The 24,957-nt window shown below is 38.8% G+C and overlaps 3 protein-coding genes across 6 annotated transcripts in view; 1 reads left to right on the top strand and 2 right to left on the bottom strand.

Annotated features, from left to right (window-relative positions):
* Positions 1 to 24,957, bottom strand: part of LOC114665322 (zinc finger protein ZFP2-like) — a 439,810-nt gene that overhangs the window by 54,898 nt on the left and 359,955 nt on the right. The gene's annotated exons all lie outside the window — the stretch shown is intronic.
* Positions 1 to 24,957, bottom strand: part of LOC114642351 (zinc finger protein OZF-like) — a 449,463-nt gene that overhangs the window by 155,937 nt on the left and 268,569 nt on the right. The window lies entirely within an intron of this gene.
* Positions 14,104 to 17,291, top strand: LOC114665306 (zinc finger protein OZF-like). Its single transcript, XM_051927503.1, has one exon. It carries the CDS (start codon positions 14,324 to 14,326, stop codon positions 15,329 to 15,331), a length of 1,008 nt encoding a protein of 335 aa, XP_051783463.1. The 5' UTR covers positions 14,104 to 14,323; the 3' UTR covers positions 15,332 to 17,291.

Below are 24,957 nucleotides of genomic sequence, written 5' to 3'. Positions count from 1 at the left end.
CGGGTGTTGGAGTCACGTGATCATCTCCCCTCCCATTCACCTCATTTCATTCATTTCGCTCCGCAGCTGACGCGGTTAGTCCTTTCTCCTTTTCTGATTTACTGTTTAGTAGACGCGGTACTTACTGAATAGTATTTTTTCCTTTAGTGTTTCTTAGTGTTTAGTAGACGCGGTGTGCCAGTGTTCCCGGCGGTGTTGCAGTTTAGTGTTACTTTCTACTTCGTTTTTGTACTTTAGTGTTTAATAATAAACAATAATAATTCATTACATTTATATAGCGCTTTTCTCAGTACTCAAAGAGCTAAAATAGTGAGTGATACTTAGCTGATAGCAGTGTAGAAGCAGCACAGCACAATGCAGCTGGTAGGACAGGCGGGTATGGTAGCGTAGTTGAGCGGCGATAGCAAGCAGCAGGAGGAGGAAGCAGGATTTGGATGTTACAATACACAGCTATAAACAGCAATGCTTGGTAATTTCAGCGTGATTGCCCCGGAGCCATAAGCCAGGTTAGTATGAACATCAGATCACTTCCGGGTCGTAGAGTACTGTAAGATGAAACGGGAGCAGATCAGCATAGCGAATATAATCACGGAGACAGATCATCCTGAGGTGCTAGATCGCCAGTTACAAAGAAATGTTCGTAGGTCTCGTCCCGTGATCCACAGACTCAGCTGTTCCCAGTAAAGTGGAGTCCGTAAAATCTGTAAATATTAAGCCAAATCCATGCAATTCGAGTCAGCTGTATCCACGAACTACTACGTACAATAAAAGAAATAAAACAAGCATAAGAAAGTGCAGAATTAAGGCGAATTTTGCAAAAAGTGTTGTTTACAGGGAGGAGCGGCGACAACAAGCGTGCGCCAGCGTCCCCTCACCTGCTATAATAAAGCAGTTATAATAAAGAAGTTTAGTAGACTTTTACTTTATCTCATTTAGTATTCTTCCCGACGGTGTTGTCGTTTTTTAGTGTTAGTGTCTACTTAGTGTTTGTGTTTAGTGTTATGGAAGGAGTGATCTTACCACTGTCAGATTTTGCAATGAATGAGTTGGTAAATAATGATTATTTATCAACAGATCACATGAGCAAATTCAATGAAATTTTAGCTGCGCATACAATTTTCCAACCTTGAGGTTTTGCTAATGTGGACTCCTGACATACCTATAATGCCCATTCCACAAAATGTAGAACGTATTCAAATATTACCTTCTGCAGCTACTGAACGAGTGACTCACTGGGTGTGTACCTATTATGATGGTGCTGTAATTCATGTCTATGACAGTTTAAACGCTGATAAAAAATTCAACCTCACCAAAGAGCAGCTTCGTTTCCTTCATGCTTTGTTTCCTTACAAACCTCCCATAGTTTATGAAGATGCACAGCAACAATTAAATCATACAGATTCTGGTGTATTCTCAGTTGCATTTGCTGTGTGCATTTCTTTACAACAACAACAACATTTATTTATATAGCACATTTTCATACAAAAAGTAGCTCAAAGTGCTTTACATAATGGAGAGAAGAAAAATAAAAGACAAAATAAGAAATTAAAATAAGACAACATTAATTAACATAGAAAGGAGTAAGGTCCGATGGCCAGGGTGGACAGAAAAAACAAAAAAAAATCCAGAAGGCTGGAGAAGAAAAATAAAATCTGTAAGGGTTCCAGGCCACGAGACCGCCCAGTCCCCTTTGGGCATTCTACCTAACATAAATGAAATAGTCCTCTTTGTAGTTCGGGTTTTTCACGGAGTCACTTGATGCTGATGGTCATACAGATTTCTGGCTTTTAATCCATCCATCATTGTTGGAACATCATGGTGCTTTGGGTAGATGGTGGTGGCACACGCCACCACCAACAGGACACCGGAAAAGGAAACAGAAGAGAGAGTAGGGGTTAGTAGTTTAGGTATTGACCCAAGTGATCAAGTTTTTACTATTTCTTCAATGCAAAATCACTCACAAATAATTTTTGTTACTCGACAATTGCTTCCATTCCCTGTCAAAAGTATCGGATGGGCGACACCAGTTACAAGTATTCAGTGCGTTCAAAGACCTGTACGAAGTACGGCCACTAACACAGTCACTCATAAAAGGGGAGATGACTTGGTGCACGAAATGGGTATTGAAACTACCTTGGAAGACATGCAATCAACGAGGCGATTAAACGGATCTCAAGAGACGTCTTCTAGGTTGGAAAAAAAGCGGTTGGCTGCCAAAACTATATATATCTATACTAATAAAAGGCAAAGCCCTCACTCACTCACTCACTCACTCACTCACTCACTCACTCACTCACTCACTCACTCACTCACTCACTCACTCACTCACTCACTCACTCACTCACTCACTCATCACTAATTCTCCAACTTCCCGTGTAGGTGGAAGGCTGAAATTTGGCAGGCTCATTCCTTACAGCTTACTTACAAAAGTTAGGCAGGTTTCATTTCGAAATTCAAAGCATAATGGTCATAACTGGAACATATTTTTTGTCCATACACTGTAATGGAGGAGGCGGAGTCACGTATCGCGTCATCACGCCTCCTACGTAATCACGTGAACTAAAAACAAGGAAGACATTTACAGCACGAGTCACACGCGGGAACGAAGGTAAATGACGTTAATTTTTGACTGTCTTTTAATACTGTGTAAGCATACATATTAACACATGTGCAATTAAACGTGTGCATTTACGGGGTGATTTCTCAGGCTTAAAAGCTCACCTTTTATCAGACGCGGGAAGAAAGGTAACTGACGTTGTTCACTGTCTTTTAATACTGTGTAAGCATACATATTAACCACATGTGCAATTAAACGTGTGCATTTACGGGGTGATTTCTCAGGCTTAAAAGCTCGCCTTTTACTAAAAAGGTAAATGCAAAACTATTTTCAATCAGTTTATTGAAACGCTCCCGTTAAGGATTGCAATAACATATCGCGAGATAAAAGAACGAAGTAGGGGGAAATGGAGGAACAGCCGCAAACAGCGAACAGCAAAAAATTAATTAAACAATTGAGAACGGAGCGAGTTAAGCATACAAGCATGTTCATAAGGGAAACAAAGCACGGTGTAAAACGTAAGTTTAAATTAAGTTTATAGAAACGCTCCCGCTGCGGATTGCAATAACATATTCGCGAGATAAAAGTTTAATGAGAAGACACGAGGTATAAACGAACCACATGCCGTGGCGCAACGTTAGGGGCAACAGTTTCAACCATTCTATGATCTGCTTCTCGCAACTGAAAGACGGCACATGGCGGATGTTAGCCGACTTGCTGACCACAACGTTAGGGGCTTCAACTATGGCGCTGACGCCACATCTCAGTGCCAACACTTTGCAGACTGTACTTAAAAGACACGCCCTCCTCACTGGACAGTTAAAAACACCAATCAAACTAACGATGACATCAAGTATTACCCAATCAAAAGTACGAAAGGAGGCATCTTCATAAAATGCGTGTGGGATGATTTGCATGAGACGCTGCTTTAAAAAAAAAATGATAAAAAAAATACGGGATAAATCCCGTCCAGTATTGATTCAAAACGGGACGCGCAATTTCATTCTCAAACGCGGCACGATTCCGTATTTTAAAGGACGGGTGGCAACCCTACAGTGCCAGGTAACCACCCATACAATCAGATTGTGATTCAGACTAGGAATGCAATGAATGTAATTACCCCGATCTACATACAAGGCGAAAGTCTTGCAACATTCAAAGATGATGGTTTGGGATAAGTACACCATACAACATAAAAGAGCTTATGAAGCCTTGAACCGAAAAAAGCAAGATCTCAGAGATCGTAAAAAAAAAAAATAGGAGGTAATGTCGTTTTACTCGCTGTAGATTTTAGTCAAACATTACCAGTTATTCCACGAGGGAGACCAGCAGATGAACTCAACGCGTGTTTAAAATCCATGCTTCTCCCACGCTCGGTTATATGTCGCGTGTTCTCCGGTAGGTGCACCAAAAAATGTATACATTTAAGCATGTAATGGGCAAACAAAAAATGAGGTATACCCGAAGGCACTGCAGTAGTACTTAATGTAACTTTACTTCTTAAATGTTAATGTTTTACTGTTTAATAATTTATACGCTTCTTATATGTTGTTCAAATTCTTTTATCAAAATACCACTGACAGCGCAATGCACGATAACATGGAGTGAATACACCATACGCATCTGCCCACGGCTGCCCTGCTGTGCGCAGATAGGAGTTGATTCTACAATAAAATAAAATAAAGATAAAAAGAGTAAAACAATCATCACCCATAAAGCGTGTGTGTGTGTATATATGTGTATATATATATGTTGATATGTGGATGTGTATATGTATGTATATATATATATATATATATATATATATGTATATGTATATATGTATATATATGTGTATATGTATATGTATATATATGTTTATATGTGTGTGTGTGTATTTTATATATATAAAACACAGCAACACTCATAACAATGACAACACAATTACATTGACAATCATGTTACGTTATTTGTAAAATGTTTCCTTTTTTTTTTCATAACCTCTTTAACACACTACTTCTCCGCTGCGAAGCGCGGGTATTTTGCTATATATATATATATATATGTATATATGTTGATATGTGTATATGTAGATATGTATATAAGTATATATGTTTATGTATATATATGTTTACATAACCTCTTTAACACACTACTTCTCCGCTGCGAAGCGCGGGTATTTTGCTAGTATATATATATACTAATAAAAGGCAAAGCCCTCACTGACTGACTCACTCACTCACTCACTCATCACTAATTCTCCAACATCCGGTGTAGGTAGAAGGCTGAAATTTGGCAGGCTCATTTCTTACAGTTTACTTACAAAAGTTAGGCAGGTTTCATTTCGAAATTCTACGCGTAATGGTCATAACTGGAACCTGTTTTTTGTCCATATACTCTAATGGAGGAGGCGGAGTCACGTATCGCGTCATCACGCCTCCTACGTAATCACGTGAACTGAAGACAAGGAAGAGATTTACAGCACGAGTCAAACGCGGGAACGAAGGTAAATGACGTTAATTGTTGAGTGTCTTTTAATACTGTGTAAGCATACATATTAACACATGTGCAATTAAACGTGTGCATTTACGGGGTGATTTCTCAGGCTTAAAAGCTCGCCTTTTATTAAAAAGGTAAATGCAAACAGTTTTCATTCTGAAGGGCACAAGCCACGTTAGATTTCATGCTCAAGAGTAAGCTCAGCACACAGCTTGGTCATGTTACAACCGGAGGGGCGAACTGACAACGTGGTATACAAAGAGATCCTTAACAAATAATTATTGATTCATTTTCCCTCAGTTTAAAAAGGTTTACTTTTCTTCTTAATAAAAATTTTAAAGCAGTACTTTGCTGCTGCGAAGCGCGGGTATTTTGATATATATCAAAATATATCGCATCATCACGCTTCCCATGTAAGCACGTGAACTGACCCGCTGCCGTTTGCAATGCCATATTCGCGAGATACAAGTTTAATGAGAAGACACAAGGTATAAACGACAGTTTGGATCACTTTGTAACAGAGTTAAAATTGCTGTAGCGAGAAACTTTTAACTGCCGGGTCTTAGCTAACATAGCTAACATTAAATAAACCCGTGGACATCGCAACATCACACAAGAGAGCGGCTCACGTGAAGTGACTGAACGCAGCAGGAGTGATCACTTCGATGAATCAAACCTGTTCTAAAAACACATTACACAATTGATAAGGTACGAAAACAATATGAAACCGATTGTGGATTTGCGTACAGCCACTGAAACTTTGTAATGGTACGAGACTTCAGGTCACATGCCTGCAAAAGAACCTAATTGAGGCAACTATTTTTACTGGTGGTGGCTCAGGGGAGACAGTTTTTATTCCTCGCATCCCCGTTATACCCTCTGATCTCCCATTTCAATTCAAACGCCTCCAATTTCCAGTAAGGCTCTGCTTCACAATGACAATTAATAAGTCTCAGGGACAGACCCTACGAAAGGTTGGCATTGACTTGAGGCAAGATTGCTTTTCACATGGCCAACTATACGTTGCATGCTCAAGAGTAAGCTCAGCGCACAGCTTGGTCATATTACAACCGGAGGGGTGAACTGACAACGTGGTATACAAAGAGATCCTTAACAAATAATTATTGGTACATTTTCCCTCAGTTTATTATTTAAAATTTTAAAGCAGTACTTCACCGCTGCGATGCGCGGGTATTTTGCTAGTTCTCAATAAAGAGTGCTATACAGATGTCCAAGAGCAAGACAAAGGTATTGATCTCTGTGGAATTTCCTGGGTATCCATATTAATTCCTCTTAACAATGTGGTCCGATCTTCAACTAATCTCCGATTACAGATGGCCTCAGTTGTCCTAAACTATTGTAATAACACACAAACAATTGGATGGCTTCTTGTCAGTCCTGAACACATCACTTAAACATTCACAGACCACTCCATGACCCTCCTTTCTTTACAGACTGGTTGACCCTTCTTTAACAGTAATGACCTAAACAAAACTTTTTGTAGCTACTGATCAGCAATGAATTTTAATCCATTCCTTCATTCCAAACCTTTTCTGTTCCTTCATCCCTGAGTGCCCTTTTCTGATCAGTTCTGTTTAGGTCAGGCCACAGCATCTCATGTCTCTTATTGGCCATTCCAGAACACCAGTTACCTTATGTTTAACCCTTTCTGTTTTTGATTTCTTCCTGTTTTTGGGCTCATTTTCCTGTGTCATCACTCAACTTTTGTTCATCTTCTACTATCCTGATATTTTTCTGTCAGATTTCATAATAATATTTTCAATTCAGTGACCGTTGATCATATCAAGTGTTCCAGGCCATGAAGAAACATGCAGGCCAAACCATGATGCTCCATTCACCTTGAGTCTTTAGTATCAATGTCCACTTTTGTCTTGCCTCCAAACATGGTGTTGCATGTTGTGACCAAAGACTTCAACTTTTGTCTCATTCATTCAAAGAACATTGTCTGTTCTGGAACATCATGATGATCTTTTACAAGTTTTCAGATGTGCAGTGATGGTTTTGCTAGATTGTGTTGATTTCCTTAGTGTTGTCCTTCTGTAAACTACATTCTTACGCTTTTCTCCATAAGAATACAGTTTATTTTTGTATAGCCCAAAATCACACAGGAAGTGCCGCAATGGGCCTTAACAGGCCCTGCCTCTTGACAGCCCCCAAGCCTTGACTCTCTAAGAAGACAAGGAAAAACTCCCAAAAAAACCTTATAGGGAAAAAATGGAAGAAACCTTTGGAAAGGCAGTTCAAAGAGAGACCCTTTTCCAGGTAGGTTGTGTGTGCAGTGGGTGTCAAGAGAATGGGGTCAATACAATACAATGCAGTACACAGAACAGAACAATTTCTCAATATAGTAAGAAATAAAAAATATAAATTTTAGAAGTACAGAGCAGAATTTAACAGTAGATGATATATCCCATAATAAGATTTGGATTTGTGTAGAGTCCTGGAGACCTCATCCATCAAGCTGCCTCCCCCATTTGGCCATTCCACGGCTGAAACAGTGATGGGCCAGCCAATCCGATGAAAGGACCCCTCTTTCCCACGATTCCTGCGATCCTCCATCTGGGATGACTTTTCCTTAGGCAGGCAAAACAACTTGACAGGTGGGCCATGGCACCAAGTGCCACATTTGAGTACCGAGAAGAAAAACAGAATAAGTGAGGGTTAGTATACAATTATAACTGTCATGTTACTTATGTTTAAGTGCTAATGACTAACAACAGAGATGCAGTCTGTACAGTTAATCAGCAGCTCTAGTCAGGATATGCTCAACTGAAGTAGTGAGTCTTCAGCCGGGATTTAAAAGCTGAGATCGAAGGGGCATCTCTTATAGTAGCAGGCAGACCATTCCACAGTTTAGGGGCCCTGTAACTAAAACCTCGACCTCCCACTGTTATTTTATTAATCCTTGGAATCATAAGGAGACCGGCATCTTGAGATCTTAATGTGCGCTCAGGTTTGTAAGTCATGATAAGTTCACACAAGTAAGCTGGACCTCGACCATTTAATGCTTTATATGTTAAAAGAAGGATTTTGAAATCTGCCCTAAACTTAACCGGGAGCCAGTGTAAGGATTTAAGAACTGGAGTTATGTGTTCATATTTTCTTGTTCTTGTAATAATTCTTGCAGCCGCATTTTGGATTAACTGGAGGCTGTATAAAGAACAGTTTGAACATCCAGTGAACACCGCATTGCAGTAGTCAATCCTACTAGAGATAAATGCTTGAATTAGTTTCTCAGAATCCAGTTTATTTAAAAAGTGCCTTAATTTCCTAACATTTTTAAGATGGAAGAAACATGTTTTGGACTACTTTGTAATATGCGCTTTAAATGACATGCTAGAGTCAAAGATAACTCCTAGATTGCGGACTGATTCAGTAAAATTGACTGGGATTCCAACTAAGTTATAATGATGACAAAATATTGTTGTGATCAGCATCATTCCCTCCAACAATTAACATCTCTGTTTTATCTGTATTTAAAGACAAGTAGTTCTCATTCATCCACTCCTTTAATTCGCTAACACAACTAATTAAAGACAACATTGGAGAAACTTCATTTGATTTAAATGAAAGGTATAGCTGGGTGTCATCTGCATACGAGTGAAAATTAACATTATGTTTCCTAATGAGAGATCCCAGTGGAAGCATGTACAGTGAAAACAGTAAAGGTCCCAGTACTGAGCCCTGCGGGACACCATATTGAACTTCTGTGTATAATGATGGAGTACTGTCAGCACATTTCTGTACATATTGGAATCGATTTGATAAGTAAGAACTAAACCAAGCGAGCACGGTGCCTGTAAGCCCAACATCATTTTCTAGCCTGTGCAGTAAAATAGAATGGTCGATGGTGTCAAATGCTGCACTTAAGTCCAACAACATAATTACAGTGGAGTTTCCTTCATCAGAGGATATCAGAATGTCGTTCACAACCCGCGTTAGTGCCATTTCTGTACTATGACCAGTGCGAAAACCAGACTAGAATTTCTCAAATAAAGTGTAATGCGTAAGGTGTGTCTGAAGCTGACTGGCGACTACTTTTTCGAGTATTTTAGAGAGAAATGGTAAATTTGAAATAGGCCTATAATTATTTAGTATGTGTGGGTCAAGTTCTGACTTTTTAAGTAATGGTTTAATGACTGACACTTTTAGTGTATCAGGTACTGTGCCATGCAATAATGAACTATTGATAATGTTTAGGATAGGCGCTGCAAGAACATCCATTGCACTTTTTTACTAGTTTTGTTGGCACTGGATCTAGGGAACAAGTAGTGGGCTTCATTTTAGAAATTAAAGTTAAGACTTCCTGCTCAGTTACAGGATTAAAATTACTAAAGTGCTGAGTGCAATGTGAGACAGGGTCTGCTAAGCTAGTATTTGGTTTGTACTGTGATGCAGAGATCTGGGATCTTATATTTTTAATTTTCTCATTGAAGAAGTTAATAAAGTCTGTACTGCTAATGTCTGTTGGTATTTTGCACAGTTGATCTGAATTTCCATTTGTTAATTTAGCCACTGTTCTAAACAGTGCCCGAGGATTTTTATTATTGCTATCTATTAATGTAGAATAATATTCTGACCGAGCTTTAAAGAGGGCTTTTTTTATATATATTAACACTCTCTGTCCATGCAATTTGAAAGACATGTAGCTTTGTTGTTCTCCATCTGCGCTCCAGTTTTCGACACTCTAATTTAAGAGCTCGAGTGTTTTCGTTAAACCAGGGAGAGTTTCTATGTGCTTTGATCACTTTTGTTTTAAGGGGAGCCACTGTGTCCAGAGCATCTCTCAAGGTCACATTATAATGTGATGTTAGCTCATCTAAATTGTTTTCCGTGTTTACATTTGATGTTAACTGATCTAAATTGTTTTCCACAATTACACTCGACTTACTCAAAGTATCTATAAATTTTGAAGCAGAATTACAATCTAGATGTCGCACTGTCTTTGTTTTAATCTGGGAGTGTGTTGGCAAGGGCAGGACTAAATCAAATGTAATATAGTAGTGATCAGAAATAACTTCATTTAATGGAGTAATAATTAAATTTTGAATTTCAACTTTGTAAGTTATAATTAAATCTAATGTGTGGTTATGATTATGAGTTGGACCTTTGACATTCTGACAAAATCCTACTGAATTTAACAAATAAGTAAAACATTTGCTAAAAGTGTCAGTTTCCACATCAATGTGTACATTAAAATCCCCCATCGGTACTACGTGATCATAATTTTTAACCAAGTCAGACAAAAGGTTGCTAAATTCAGACATGAACAATGAATACGGCCCTGGTGGTCTATAGACTAGCACTATAATTGTGTTGGAATCTGTTTTAATATTTAAAATGAATGCTTCAAAGGATGTAAAGTTGCCTAAATTTTTAGAAGTGATTTGCATTTTGTTACAATGAATTATTCCAAGGCCCCCTACTCGACCTGAATCTCTAGACTTATGAAGGAACGAGTAGCCATCTGGTGACGCCTCAGCTAGGGGTACAGTGTCACATTTACTAAGCCAGGTTTCGGTGAGAAGACACAGATCAGATTTTGTACTTAATATAATATCATTTACCAAAACAGCTTTAGTGCCACCATTGCTGTTAACTGCTATTTCTTAATAACATTACCAACTGAGGCGGTGGCTACTTGAAAACTCTTTGACATCTTCTATAGTCTTTTCCTGCTTTATGACTATAAATTATTTTATTCCTCAGAGTGTTAGACAGCTGCTTAGAGGAGCCCATGGCTGCTGATTACTGGGACAAGGTTTAAGGAGTCTGAGACTTTATACAGCTTTGAATTTTGCATCACCTGGCCATTCATAATGATGATTGTAAACAAGCCAAAGCCCTAAGGAGCTAATTAGGGTCTGACGTCTTGGGGGAAAACGATATCTGAGACCTCTAATCTCTTGAGGTGCACAAACATTTCTGGGGTACTCCTTTTTTCACACTACAAATCAAAAATAAGACACAAATCTTGTTTAAAATGCAGAAAAGAATGTTTTATCTTTAACTTTATGGCTGTGAATATTGACTTAACTATTCACAATAACAGTTATTTTCATCAGGTGGGTCCCCACACATTTGCATGTCACTGTGTATGAGATGTCATGAAAGTGTTCATCTTGGTAATGCTACGTCTAAAAAGGATCATCTGCTTGGCAGAGTATATCATGCACCCAAGTGAAGAATTAAATGACGGAACCCTTAAATTTCTAGTATAGAAAATGGTGGTGTATCTAAAATGATAAATTGTAAATATTTTTGAGGGATACTCTGATTTTTTTTGTCCTGTCCTGATCATATGTCTGGTTCTTTTCAAACAGTGCCATTATTGACAGCTAAGACACATTTGTTTCTTTAGAGGTTTTCTTGCTTTCACTGCATTGCTGAAAGTCGATGCGCTTAGCTGAGTGTTGTACCTAAACGTTTCTCATCAGATTAGTTACAACAAATGTCTTTGCTTTAAATACACCACAACTAACTTTTTCATTTTAAACTTTACAGAAAACATTCATATCACATTTCAGATACTTTAAGATATTTCCAAACAGCAGTTATTTTCTTCATCAGTTTCCACTCTGTCAGTGCTGCGCATGTCCTCAGCTTAACATATTCCATGTCATGAAATCGGTGGACCAGTCAACCAACTACAAGCCGATTTCACAATAAACAGCAAAAACTGGGCAATTTTAATTCAAGACTGATTAATTTGTGTAACCCTACTGTTTAATTCAGTTGTATTTCTTCTTTATAGCGCTCTTCATTGACTGCAGGCTTGGACTGCTTGATGTTTGCAGCCATAACAGAGATAATAATTCCATACATGAACACACACATTGGATCAAATTAACAGTAAATCCTGGCAAATTTTAGCTTACTCAACATAAATAAGTCCTGATAGTAGATACCCTTTAACATTATAATGGTGAGTATAAATGTCACCAGCGTGTCACAAAGGTTACCAGTCCTGGTGTCACCTGCCACTCCCCTGTAGAGCTGAAACACCAACAGCTCTGCTCTTCCTCAGTTTTCTCATCTTCTATTTTTTCTCCGTTGTCACTCCAGCTTCTGTAGGCCTGTTCACTGAGGCGTCACTCATCCATTGCTCTCTTTTGCTTTGGTGAATGAAAGAAGACATTTTGTTGTTTGTTTTGGTATGAAGTGGTTTTAGTTCAAGTGTGGATAAATGTCAGGACACATTCTAATTATTGAAGGTGCACTTTTCATACTTGGCATGGCATTCTGTTTTATATAGTACCCTCCATAATGGCTGAGACAAAGAAACATTCTTCTTGTATTTGCACCTTTAATCCACCGTTTAAAATTACAAATTAAGTAATTCTGATGTAATTAAAGTACAAATTGATGATTTTCATTTAAGGGGATTTGCAAACATTTCAGTCATACCTTGTAGAAATGACAGCACTTTTTCTGAATCGTCCTCCCATTTCAGGGCACCGTAATGTTTGGGACAAGTGGTGCCAGAGGTGTTTGTGATTCCTCAGATGTGTTTCATTGCTTTAGTCTTGCAGGCCTAAGACACCTCAGCTTACTCCTACCTACAGACTACCTTTGGTCTCTGTAGTTGCCATTGTTCAACATGAGAGCAAGAGCTGTGCCAATGAAAGTCAAAGAAGCTAGAAAATAATAATGAAATCATTAGAGACATCGGAAAACCTTAAGATTACCCAATTCAACTGTCTGGGATATCAATAACAAGAAAGAACACAATGGTGAGCTCAGTAATCATAAAGGGACTTGTAGGCCAAGTAAGACCACCACTGCTAAAGACAGAAGACGTTGCTGCAGATTTCATTTTGATCATGACTTGCACAGCCTGATGGTAACGATATTGAATGTATGTCTTGTCACACACGTGCGCATGGGAGGTAGCTAAAGGGCTTGAGTAAGGGCAGTTCCGAGGCATGCCGGGATGTGGCAGAGTTCACTGACTCTTTTTCTCGCTTTCCTGTAGACCAATCACGGGAGATTCCACCTGGCTCTCTTGACACGTCACTTCCGGGACCGAGCCTATGGAAGGAGACCTTGCCGGCTTCGGCTCCTGTGATGTCACGTCTGGGCTCGAACCAATGGCTGAAGACCATGAGCCCGACCCCTATGATCTCACTTCCTGTTTTCCCCTTTAAAAGCCTGTACCTTTTCCCTATTCCCTTAGTTCTGACTTGGACTCAGTTGTGTGCACATCAGTGCAGTATTCATTTAAAATGACTTTTGCAGCCTGGAAATCAATTATACGGGTGGCTGCCCCAAACCTTTCTATGACTCTGTGTCGAGTTTGTGACACTCTCTACCGTCTTAAGTATACCATCCCATACAGATGGCATTACGTGGCTCAGGGTGACTGAGAGATTCCTCACCAGTCAGGCAGTTCACACTGAAAAGCCGTCATCGCCAAATAACCCACAGCTGTTAAGACCTGTAAGAGAACTGGGATTGTGTGATTTCTGCATGGTGGTCTCTGTAATGAAGGCTGCAGTTCAGCACACACTTCAAAGAGGATGACAGTAGGGAGTCTAAATCAGCTAAGTCATCATCTTGAGCCAAAATGTCATTGTGATAAATCAAAACTCACTTCTTGTGTATCCTGTCAAACATCAGAATGTGAAATGTGTAATGAAATGAGATTTTCTATTCAGTTCTTCGTTTTTCAACCCGGAGTAGCGAAAATGCCAACACAAAGTCTGCATGGGACTTACAAATGCTCAAAACTTGAGGGAATTTTGAGCCAATTTAAATGGCAAGTTCTAGTTTTATAAATCCTAACTTTTGCATAAGAAACAGCTTTCATATATGTGGCTGAGCATAAAGAAGTTTTATACATGTGGCCCTGGTGAGAAGTTGTAATAGAGAATGTAAAATTAACAAATTAAGTGTGTTTTCCAAGTACAACAAAAGTTTTATAATTGCTTATGCTGATCAAAGGTTGTTCCTAATTTCAGCCATCGTGTATTTAATGTGAGTTAATGTTGATAATAAGGTAGCGAATTGAAAATAAGCTTTTTTTTTTCTTTTTGTTTTAAATTTTACACAGGAAAGAAAAATCACTGCAGTGTGGAATGTGGCAGAGAATTCTCTAACAGGAGTGCTCTTCAGAAACACACGAGAGTTCACACTGGAGAGAAGACATATTGCTGTAATGAATGTGGTAAAGACTTTTCACAAAAAGGCAATCTTCAGAACCACACGAGAGTTCACACCGGAGAGAAGCCATATTGCTGTAATGAATGTGGTAAACAGTTTTCACAAATGAGCGGTCTTCAGAGACACACGAGAATACACACTGGAGAGAATCCATATTGCTGTAATGAATGTGGTAAACAGTTTTCGCATATTAGCAGTCTTCACAGACACACAAGAGTTCACACCGGAGAGAAGAGACATTGCTGTAATGAATGTGGTAAACAGTTTTCACAAAAATGCAATCTTCAGATACACACGAGAGTTCACACTGGAGAGAAGACATATTGCTGTAATGAATGTGGTAAACAGTTTTCACATAAAGGGAATCTTCAGAAACACACGAGAGTTCACACTGGAGAGAAGACATATTGCTGTAATGAATGTGGTAAACAGTTTTCACATATTAACAGTCTTCACAGACACACAAGAGTTCACACTGGAGAGAAGAGACATTGCTGTAATGAATGTGGTAAACAGTTTTCACAAAAATGCAATCTTCAGATACACACGAGAGTTCACACCGGAGAGAAGACATATTGCTGTAATGAATGTGGTAAACAGTTTTCACATATGCACAGTCTTCATAAACACAGTAGAGTTCACACCGGAGAGAAGCCGTATTGCTGTAATGAATGTGGTAAACAGTTTTCACAAAAAGGCAACCTACAGATACACACGAGAGTTCACACTGGAGAGAAGCCATATTGCTGTAATGAATGTGGTAAACAGTTTTCACAAAAATGCTATCTACAGATACACACGAGAGTTCACACTGGAGAGAAGCCATATTGCTGTAATGAATGTGGTAAACAGTTTTCACATATAAACAGTCTGAAGAACCACACAAGAGTTCACACTGGAGAGAAGCCATATTGTTGTAATCAATGTGGTAAACAGTTTTCACAAAAAGGCCATCTTCAGAAACACATGAGAGTTCACACTGGAGAGAAGCCGTATTACTGTAATGAATGTGGTAAACAGTTTTCACTGATAGTCTTCAGAGACACACAAGAGTTCACACTGGAGAGAAGCAATATTGCTGTAATGAATGAGGTAAACAGTTTTCACAAATAGGCCATCTTCAGATACACACGAGAGTTCATACTGCAGAGGAGCCATATTGCTGTAATGAATGTGGCAAACAGTTTTCACAGATAGTCAGTCTACAGAGACACACGAGAGTTCACAACAGAATAAAAACAGTAGCAGTTCAAAAATCAGTCCAGAAAAACAAGAACCCTTCAGGACTCAAGAGTGAGGTTCAGTCCTGTCCTGAAAAGTAAGCAAACTAAACTATTGTCAACAAATTAATCTCAAAGAGAAGCCACATTGCTGTTTGGAATGTGGCAAACAAATCTGTCAGCGCAGTACACTTCAGAGACGCACCAGAATTCCCACAGGAGAGAAGTACAACTGAACTGTCCTGACTAAAGAGTGAGGTTCACTCCTGCTTGGACAGTAAGCACATGTAACTGACTCAAATCCATCCTACTTAGTGTTGTGTCAAAAACAAATCAACATGGAGGAGAAATAGAAGTTTATATCCTTTTTCCTTTTCCAGAAACAAAATAAAGAACAGGGCGTCATACAAACGGCTTCTCACCAAAGCCCCTACAGCCTCCACCATGTGCCTAACTCTGTTTTCATAACATACGTATTACATATAGAACTGTTTACAATATATCATACACATTTCATCAGAAAAAAAAAAAACACTTTACAATATACATCACCTCACACAATAAATAATAGTTCAGCTTTATAATATTTTATATTTTGCTATTTTAATATAACAAAAAATAAAAAAAAACTTACTTTGACAAAAACAACAAAAAAAAGAAGAGTTTCATAAAACAGCTTCTTGCCAATGCTTATTAAATAATAAATCAATTACTAATTATAAACACAAACTATTAATACAAAATCAATAAAATTAAAATCCAAAATATACACACATGATCATGCTGTACACCACGCCAAATTATGTTTTAACACTGTGGCAGCGCACTAAAAGAAGAAATGCTTTTTTCAATTTTATTTTGTTTTTGTTTGTTTGCTTTTGGTAATAAAACATACAAAACTGTATATAAGAACTCGGGGGGGGGGGGGGGGGGCACATAACTTATTTAACACTTGAGAATTACCAAATAATATACATGTCAAATAAATAGAATAAAATTAGAAAAGGCTTGGAGAGAGCAGACTTACCTGCACAGCATCCACCATCGCCTGAGGGTGCCTGCAATCTGTGGGGAGTCGCATTAATTAGCATCCGTACTCCAAATATGACACTAAGTTTACACAAACAATTGCTTTTGGGAAAATTCATAACTGAAAGATACAAAAAAATTTAAAAGAGAATACACTTTGCTCCACATATTGCAGTACTGGATTTGGCCAACAATTCTCACAAATCGGAATCTTCTGGGCTACCAAAGAATTCAGACTGGGTGCCACCTCCAGAAGTGGACTTAGTTGGAGAAGATCTACACCGGGGGCTATCAACCCTTTGTCATGGCATACCACCCCAAATATATAAATATTCTGAAATACCTGCATTTTATTTTGGTGTTAAATTGTTAATTACTGAACTGTTATGTTAAACTAAAGGTAGAATTTCTTTTTTCACCCAGATAATGTTCTTTCCGAGAGCTTTTCTAAGGTACTAGTAATGTTCGCCTGTCAAAGACTTGTGTTAGAATGAATTTCAAAAGGATTTGATATGTTAGGACTGATAGGCACTGGCAGTGTGTCACCATGAGGAGGTCACTTCAGCTGTCTGTGCTAATACTGGAAAAGCAAAAGAAATGCCAGCAATTGTGTCTCAAATGTTGTAAGTCTCCTCAGCGTCAGTAAATATTATTTTTATTATTATTATTATTGTCAAAAAGTTTAGTAAAGTCACGCCTTTGGACCAGAAGAGGTTTCCTGTTCCTGAGAAACTTTGCATTCCACTATCTTGGTTTACCTACAGTGTGCTTACTTTATTGTTGTATATTATTTGTTACTTTGAATAAATTACAATCACCTGTCTGTCATCTCCAGTCATCTGACGGTGACTCCAACACTCGGCTTTCTGTTGGCCAAACCCTGTGAATTAGCACATTTTCCAGAGGTCTGTGATACCCCTCTTTTACATGGTCCTTTCAGCTGAAAGCTAAACCGACCAACCAGAGAGCAAAATGGCCAAGGCAGTGTGTGCGGAGGAGCCTAACCTCATCTCTAGTGCACTGGTCATCGATGTAGAAGAGAACATCTGAGCTGTCATCTGCACATTCAGCCAAACCCCAACTCACACACTGCAGACCACCCATCTGTGGGCGCCGCTACGGCCTTTCAGACAACGGGCTCAGTGCACTAAGCTTGAAGTGCTCGGCCGAGGCTGCTGACAGACGAGGATTCCATCTCACCGTTTGGACTGGGATGTGAGATCCTGTCCTTCCAGAGGTAACGTGTTGTCCTTCACGAGCTCCAAGCAGAGTGCAGATAGCAAACTGAGAAATGCATTGAAGTAACCGATCAGTTAAATCACATCATGGCAGCAACACATGCAGTGTGCGTACAGCTTTACTACGACTCTTTGTTTTTTCCTCCATAGAGACAAGTGAAGAAAAGAAAAGCGCTGAACTGGAGGAGATTAGGATTTTGTAAGTAATGAGCAATGTAATGAATTTAATTTAAGTGACGTTTCCCAGCACTGGTCGCTTGTGAACTTTTGTTTTTGTATCTGAGATATCATCACTTAAATAATTGATGGAAATAAACTGAAGTCTGCTTAAGCAACTGGCTAAATAAATAGGCAGAAACGCAATAATGTTTTATTTTTCATCTTCTTATCATTTTAAAGACAGAATTATTGACATAACCAATCAAAGTTCCAACTAATTTGCATTGTTGTGTGGCTCAAAAGTATTAATTAATTAATCCTACTTTGAGCCATTCACTAATTAGTGTTGTACTGTTTGTTCATTTGTTTCTGTTACACAAAACTGTTCAATAAAGAAACCAAAATAATTTAATATACATAGGCAACTGATTATTAAAACTGTTTTGTATTAGAAAGTAATCCCTGAGTTATTTCTGCTTTAAAGAAAATTTTTAATTTGCTTAAAGGAAATATGACAAATTGCAATTAATACAAAGTGACTTTCGATCACAAATTTAAACTGAGAGATTAATTGCAATTGAATTTTTAATCAGTTGTCCTCATGCAAACACATAATTTAGAGCCATTACAAATGATGATAATCATAATAATTGTGTACAACATCCAGCGCCATTTCTTGCTCTATGAAGTCTCCACAGAAGCAGAGGGCCATCGAAGCCACTAAGGGCCCCCAAGCTGCAAGTTCAGCCTCAGTATATTTGGGGAGTATGAACATCACCTGTCTGTGTGTAGCCAGCTAAGCCCCGTCATGTGTTTCATGAAGCACTTACAGTATCTGATTACAAATTAAACATTTGATTTAAACAAAACTCAGCTGCAGTGGCAGGAAAGCTTTGGCTTGTGTTTGTGGGGTAATTAATTCAAAATCAATGATTATCACCAGACAGTCGTGTCGCACAATGAGTGACGTCTACCGACATGTTTGATAGTAAAGCTCGCTGACACCGCATATCATGAGTAGCTTATTGGATCGGCAGAGCTTGAATTGCCTAGTGATGGGCAGAGTGAAGCCTCATGCAGCATAGAAACATTTGAATCATTTGTGTCGAAGCATTTGACACTCACCTCTCTAGTGACACCTCCTGGCCATTCGCATTAACGTTACGCAACTCAAATACAAACTCATGATCAAGTTCAATGATGTCTGTTAAACTCTATTGCTTTTAGTTTTTCGCTGCTACAGACTGGCAACAATGAGAGGGGCTCGTCAGCGGCTTTCAGTGTCTGAAGTGTAAATAGATACAGTTAGGTCCATAAATATTTGGACAGAGACAACTTTTTTCTAATTTTGGTTCTGTACATTACCACAATGAATTTTATATGAAACAACTCAGATGCAGTTGAAGTGCAGACTTTCAGCTTTAATTCAGTGGGGTGAACAAAACGATTGTATAAAAATGTGAGGCAACTAAAGCATTTATTTAACACAATCCCTTCATTTCAGGGACTCAAAAGTAATTGGACAATTGACTCAAAGGCTATTTCATGGGCAGGTGTGGGCAAGTCCGTCGTTATGTCATTATCAATTAAGCAGATAAAAGGCCTGGAGTTGATTTGAGGTGTGGTGCTTGCATGTGGAAGATTTTGCTGTGAACAGACAACATGCAGTCAAAGGAGCTCTCCATGCAGGTGAAAGAAGCCATCCTTAAGCTGCGAAAACAGAAAAAACCCATCCGAGAAATTGCTACAATATTACGAGTGGCAAAATCTACAGTTTGGTACATCCTGAGAAAGAAAGCAAGCACTGGTGAACTCAGCAACGTAAAAAGACCTGGACATCCACGGAAGACAACAGTGGTGGATGATTGCAGAATCATTTCCATGGTGAAGAGAAACCCCTTCACAACAGCCAACCAAGTGAACAACACTCTCCAGGGGGTAGGCGTATCGATATCCAAGTCTACCATAAAAAGAAGACTGCATGAAAGTATATACAGAAGGTGCACTGCAAGGTGCAAGCCACTCATAAGCCTCAAAAATAGAAAGGCTACATTGGACTTTGCTAAAGAACATCTAAAAAAGCCAGCACAGTTCTGGAAAAACATTCTTTGGACAGATGAAACCAAGATCAACCTCTACCAGAATGATGGCAAGGAAAAAGTATGGAGAAGGCATGGAACAGCTCATTATCCAAAGCATACCACATCATCTCTAAAACACAGTGGAGGCAGTGTGGCTTGGGCTGCATGGCTGCCAGTGGCACTGGGACACTAGTGTTTATTGATGATGTGACACAGGACAGAAGCAGCCGAATGAATTCTGAGGTGTTTAGAGACATACTGTCTGCTCAAATCCAGCTAAATGCAGTCAAATTGATTGGGCGATGTTTCATGATACAGATGGACAATGACCCAAAACATACAGCCAAAGCAACCCAGGAGTTTATTAAAGGAAAGAAGTGGAAAATTCTTGAATGGCCAAGTCAGTCACCTGATCTTAACCCAATTGAGCAGGCATTTCACTTGTTGAAGACTAAACTTCAGACAGAAAGGCCCACAAACAAACAGCAACTGAAAGCCGCTGCAGTAAAGGCCTGGCAGAGCATTAAAAAGGAGGAAACCCAGCATCTGGTGATATCCATGAGTCCAAGACTTCAGGCTGTCATTGCCAGCAAAGGGTTTTCAACCAAGTATTAGAAATGAACATTTTATTTCCAGTTATTTAATTTGTCCAATTACTTTTGAGCCCCTGAAATGAAGGGATTGTGTTCAAAAATGCTTTAGTTGCCTCACATTTTTATGCAATCGTTTTGTTCACCACACTGAATTACAGCTGAAAGTCAGCACTTCAACTGCATCTGAGTTGTTTCATTTAAAACTCATTGTGGTAATGTACAGAACCAAAATTAGAAAAATGTTGTCTCTGTCCAAATATTTATGGACCTAACTGTATATATTTAGTTTCATGTGTATAATAAAACAAATCATATGAGTAACGATTTCAACTGTTATTTTGCTTGATGATTGTGGGTTTAGGAGTTTAATTAATTAAATATTAAATTAATCAGATGGAATGTGTTCTTACTTTGTGTGTGTGGGGGGGGGGGGGGGGGGGGCTACATGGTAAATGTGTTAGTGACTGGGATTGCGCCTCTGTCACTAGAAGATTGATTAGGAATGATACAGACTGGACAACTATCATATTTGTTTAAGGAAATGTTTTATTATTGTACTGTGCTGTGACTAAGACAACTTTTTACATATACGTAAGTGGCAGAACTGCAAAATAAAGATGTATAGAATATGACGTAGAAAAGAATAAAAATGAGTGTTACATGAAAATTTGGCAGGAAGTGAAGATGGGATATTTATGAGAAGAAAGTACTTTAGTGAGAGATGTCGTCGCCTGTATTACTAAAGCTCTTCTTTGCAGCATTATGTATTCTACCAGTCAGAATTTGTACAATGTATAATTTATAGTTTTGTTTCTTGTCACTAAGTATTATCGGGCACAGTCATTTAAAATGTATTGATCATCCACATAACATTCATTTCAATTGGCAATTCTGTTGAGTTTTTGAACTCTGCTGATGCCATTTGTACTTCAAACAGAGCTCGATGAATAATGATTTGAAGCACTCGGCAGACATTAATGGAATGTGGAATGAGGTTTGACACCCAGATCAGACATGCGCACTGATTAATAAACCATCTAGCGGTTCAAAACGTCGAGCAGACATGCGCACTGGTTAATGAACCATCAAGGCGGTCGAAGCGCTGAGCAGACATGAGCAGTTAAAAGTGGCTTTGTGAAGCCTCAACACACATGAAGGCATTGTGCTCTGTATTTGTGAGAGTCTATCTGACACTTAACTCTCTAGTTGTATTTTGTAATTTGCATTGCTAATACACACTTCAGTTGATATAGTTCAGTGACGGACTGAAACGACAATTCAGGTAGTTGCTGACAATTCATTATTGTTATTGTGGATTGCTGTGATTTCCTTTGTCTGATACATTGTGTCAAAGATATATTGTCATATATCAACTTTATATATATCGTGCAACCTTTTTATGCAATGCTCAATACTCTTCAAAACCGTATGTCATATAGTATACATCTACTGTATACACTGTATATAATTTTTCGTCTTCGTTAGGAAAATACAATTATACTCTCGTGTCAATTAAATCAATTTAATGTACATATGTTAATCTAAATATACAGTGGTATGAAAAACTATTTGCCCCCTTCCTGATTTCTTATTCTTTTGCATGTTTGTCACACAAAATGTTTCTGATCATCAAACACATTTAACCATTAGTCAAATATAACACAAGTAAACACAAAATGCAGTTTGTAAATGGTGGTTTTTATTATTTAGGGAGAAAAAAAATCCAAACCTACATGGCCCTGTGTGAAAAAGTAATTGCCCCCTGAACCTAATAACTGGTTGGGCCACCCTTAGCAGCAATAACTGCAATCAAGCGTTTGCGATAACTTGCAATGAGTCTTTTACAGCGCTCTGGAGGAATTTTGGCCCACTCATCTTTGCAAAATTGTTGTAATTCAGCTTTATTTGAGGGTTTTCTAGCATGAACCGCCTTTTTAAGGTCATGCCATAGCATCTCAATTGGATTCAGGTCAGGACTTTGACTAGGCCACTCCAAAGTCTTCATTTTGTTTTTCTTCAGCCATTCAGAGGTGGATTTGCTGGTGTGTTTTGGGTCATTGTCCTGTTGCAGCACCCAAGATCGCTTCAGCTTGAGTTGACGAACAGATGGCCGGACATTCTCCTTCAGGATTTTTTGGTAGACAGTAGAATTCATGGTTCCATCTATCACAGCAAGCCTTCCAGGTCCTGAAGCAGCAAAACAACCCCAGACCATCACACTACCACCACCATATTTTACTGTTGGTATGATGTTCTTTTTATGAAATGCTGTGTTCCTTTTACGCCAGATGTAACGGGACATTTGCCTTCCAAAAAGTTCAACTTTTGACTCATCAGTCCACAAGGTATTTTCCCAAAAGTCTTGGCAATCATTGAGATGTTTCTTAGCAAAATTGAGACGAGCCCTAATGTTCTTTTTGCTTAACAGTGGTTTGCGTCTTGGAAATCTGCCACGCAGGCCGTTTTTGCCCAGTCTCTTTCTTATGGTGGAGTCGTGAACACTGACCTTAATTGAGGCAAGTGAGGCCTGCAGTTCTTTAGACGTTGTCCTGGGGTCTTTTGTGACCTCTCGGATGAGTCGTCTCTGCGCTCTTGGGGTAATTTTGGTCGGCCGGCCACTCCTGGGAAGGTTCACCACTGTTCCATGTTTTTGCCATTTGTGGATAATGGCTCTCACTGTGGTTCGCTGGAGTCCCAAAGCTTTAGAAATGGCTTTATAACCTTTACCAGACTGATAGATCTCAATTACTTCTGTTCTCATTTGTTCCTGAATTTCTTTGGATCTTGGCATGATGTCTAGCTTTTGAGGTGCTTTTGGTCAACTTCTCTGTGTCAGGCAGCTCCTATTTAAGTGATTTCTTGATTGAAACAGGTGTGGCAGTAATCAGGCCTGGGGGTGGCTACGGAAATTGAACTCAGGTGTGATACACCACAGTTAGGTTATTTTTTAACAAGGGGGCAATTACTTTTTCACACAGGGCCATGTAGGTTTGGATTTTTTTTCTCCCTAAATAATAAAAACCATCATTTAAAAACTGCATTTTGTGTTTACTTGTGTTATATTTGACTAATGGTTAAATGTGTTTGATGATCAGAAACATTTTGTGTGACAAACATGCAAAAGAATAAGAAATCAGGAAGGGGGCAAATAGTTTTTCACACCACTGTATTGTCTTCATCTGCTGCGCTAAGAACAGTAGTAGTTGTTCAGTTGTGTGGAGCTCATTAAGTTCCCCGATTAGGTGGCTCAATGGTATTACAATTGTCTTTCATTGAGGACATCAGGGGTTTGTGACTTTGGTCCTCCTCTTGTGGAAAGTTTCTCTCTCTCTCTCTCCTATTCCCCCATTTAACAAAAAAGTCCATCGTGGACTGATAGCAAGCAAATCAAGTTATCGAGGGAAGGTTGGACCGCACCTAATTATGTTGTAAATTGTATGCAAAGAGTTTCACTGTAAAACATAATAAAACTTCATATTTGAGTGTTTGGAGACCCTGGTGTGCTACTGAATTTCCCTAAATTGCAGAAGACGCTGTCGATTGTGCTGATTCTGTTTTAAAGACAGTTGTGATTAGTTATGTATCCATAAGGCAATTGGCTAAAGTGGGACATGAATGACAAATAACAGTGATTAGCAAATTGTTAAATAAAAAGGTGATTGACTACATAAGTTTAAATTTTCGATTGGCTGATCAGTGCCTGACGTACGCAAATGTAATATATGATTAGCTGAATATATGATAAACTGTCAGAGTTAAAACTTTACTTCTATAATATACAACCCTAAAATGTGTTTTATTACTTTCATTACTATTTATCAACGTTTATTTATTTACTAATCATTTAGCCCGTTACAATAACGGGCACTAGAACAGTAGTGTATAAACATTAGTAGGAACAGTCTATATTAAAAGGCAAGGGACTTTGACCTCATTCTTTTTGTTGGTCGTATTTTTCAGCCTTTCTTTTGTTGATGTTTACTTGCTGAGCTGACCGTTCCTCGTGGGCTGCCGCCGTGTATTGTGTGTCTTTAATTTTCTGTGACAGTAATACTGTCTTGTACGGCTCTAATCAATAAGGGCGCGCACAAAAAGGCGAGCTTCAAAAGGGCGACCTCAACTGAGCGCGGTGAATAAAGGCATTCGTAGATAATTTAGTTCAAATGGCTCTGGAATATGTGAAGAGCAACAAAGGTGCAGATCTTTATTTACGCGCGCCTTTATTCACTGCACCCAATTGAGGTCACCCTTTTGAGACTCGCCTTTTTGTGCGCGCCCTTATTGAAGGATACCGTCTTGTACGTCCGCTGGCTTGTACGTCCGTAATATACCTTTAGATAGATAGATAGATACTTTATTAATCCCAGGGGGAAATTCACATATTCCAGCAGCAAAAATATTAAATTAAAGAGTAATAAA

The sequence above is a fragment of the Erpetoichthys calabaricus genome, chromosome 1, assembly GCF_900747795.2.
Source record: "Erpetoichthys calabaricus chromosome 1, fErpCal1.3, whole genome shotgun sequence".
NCBI classification, from domain to species: domain Eukaryota; kingdom Metazoa; phylum Chordata; class Cladistia; order Polypteriformes; family Polypteridae; genus Erpetoichthys; species Erpetoichthys calabaricus.
The sequence above is the reverse complement of the archived record's forward strand: the minus strand, read 5'-3'. Positions and strand labels throughout refer to the sequence as shown.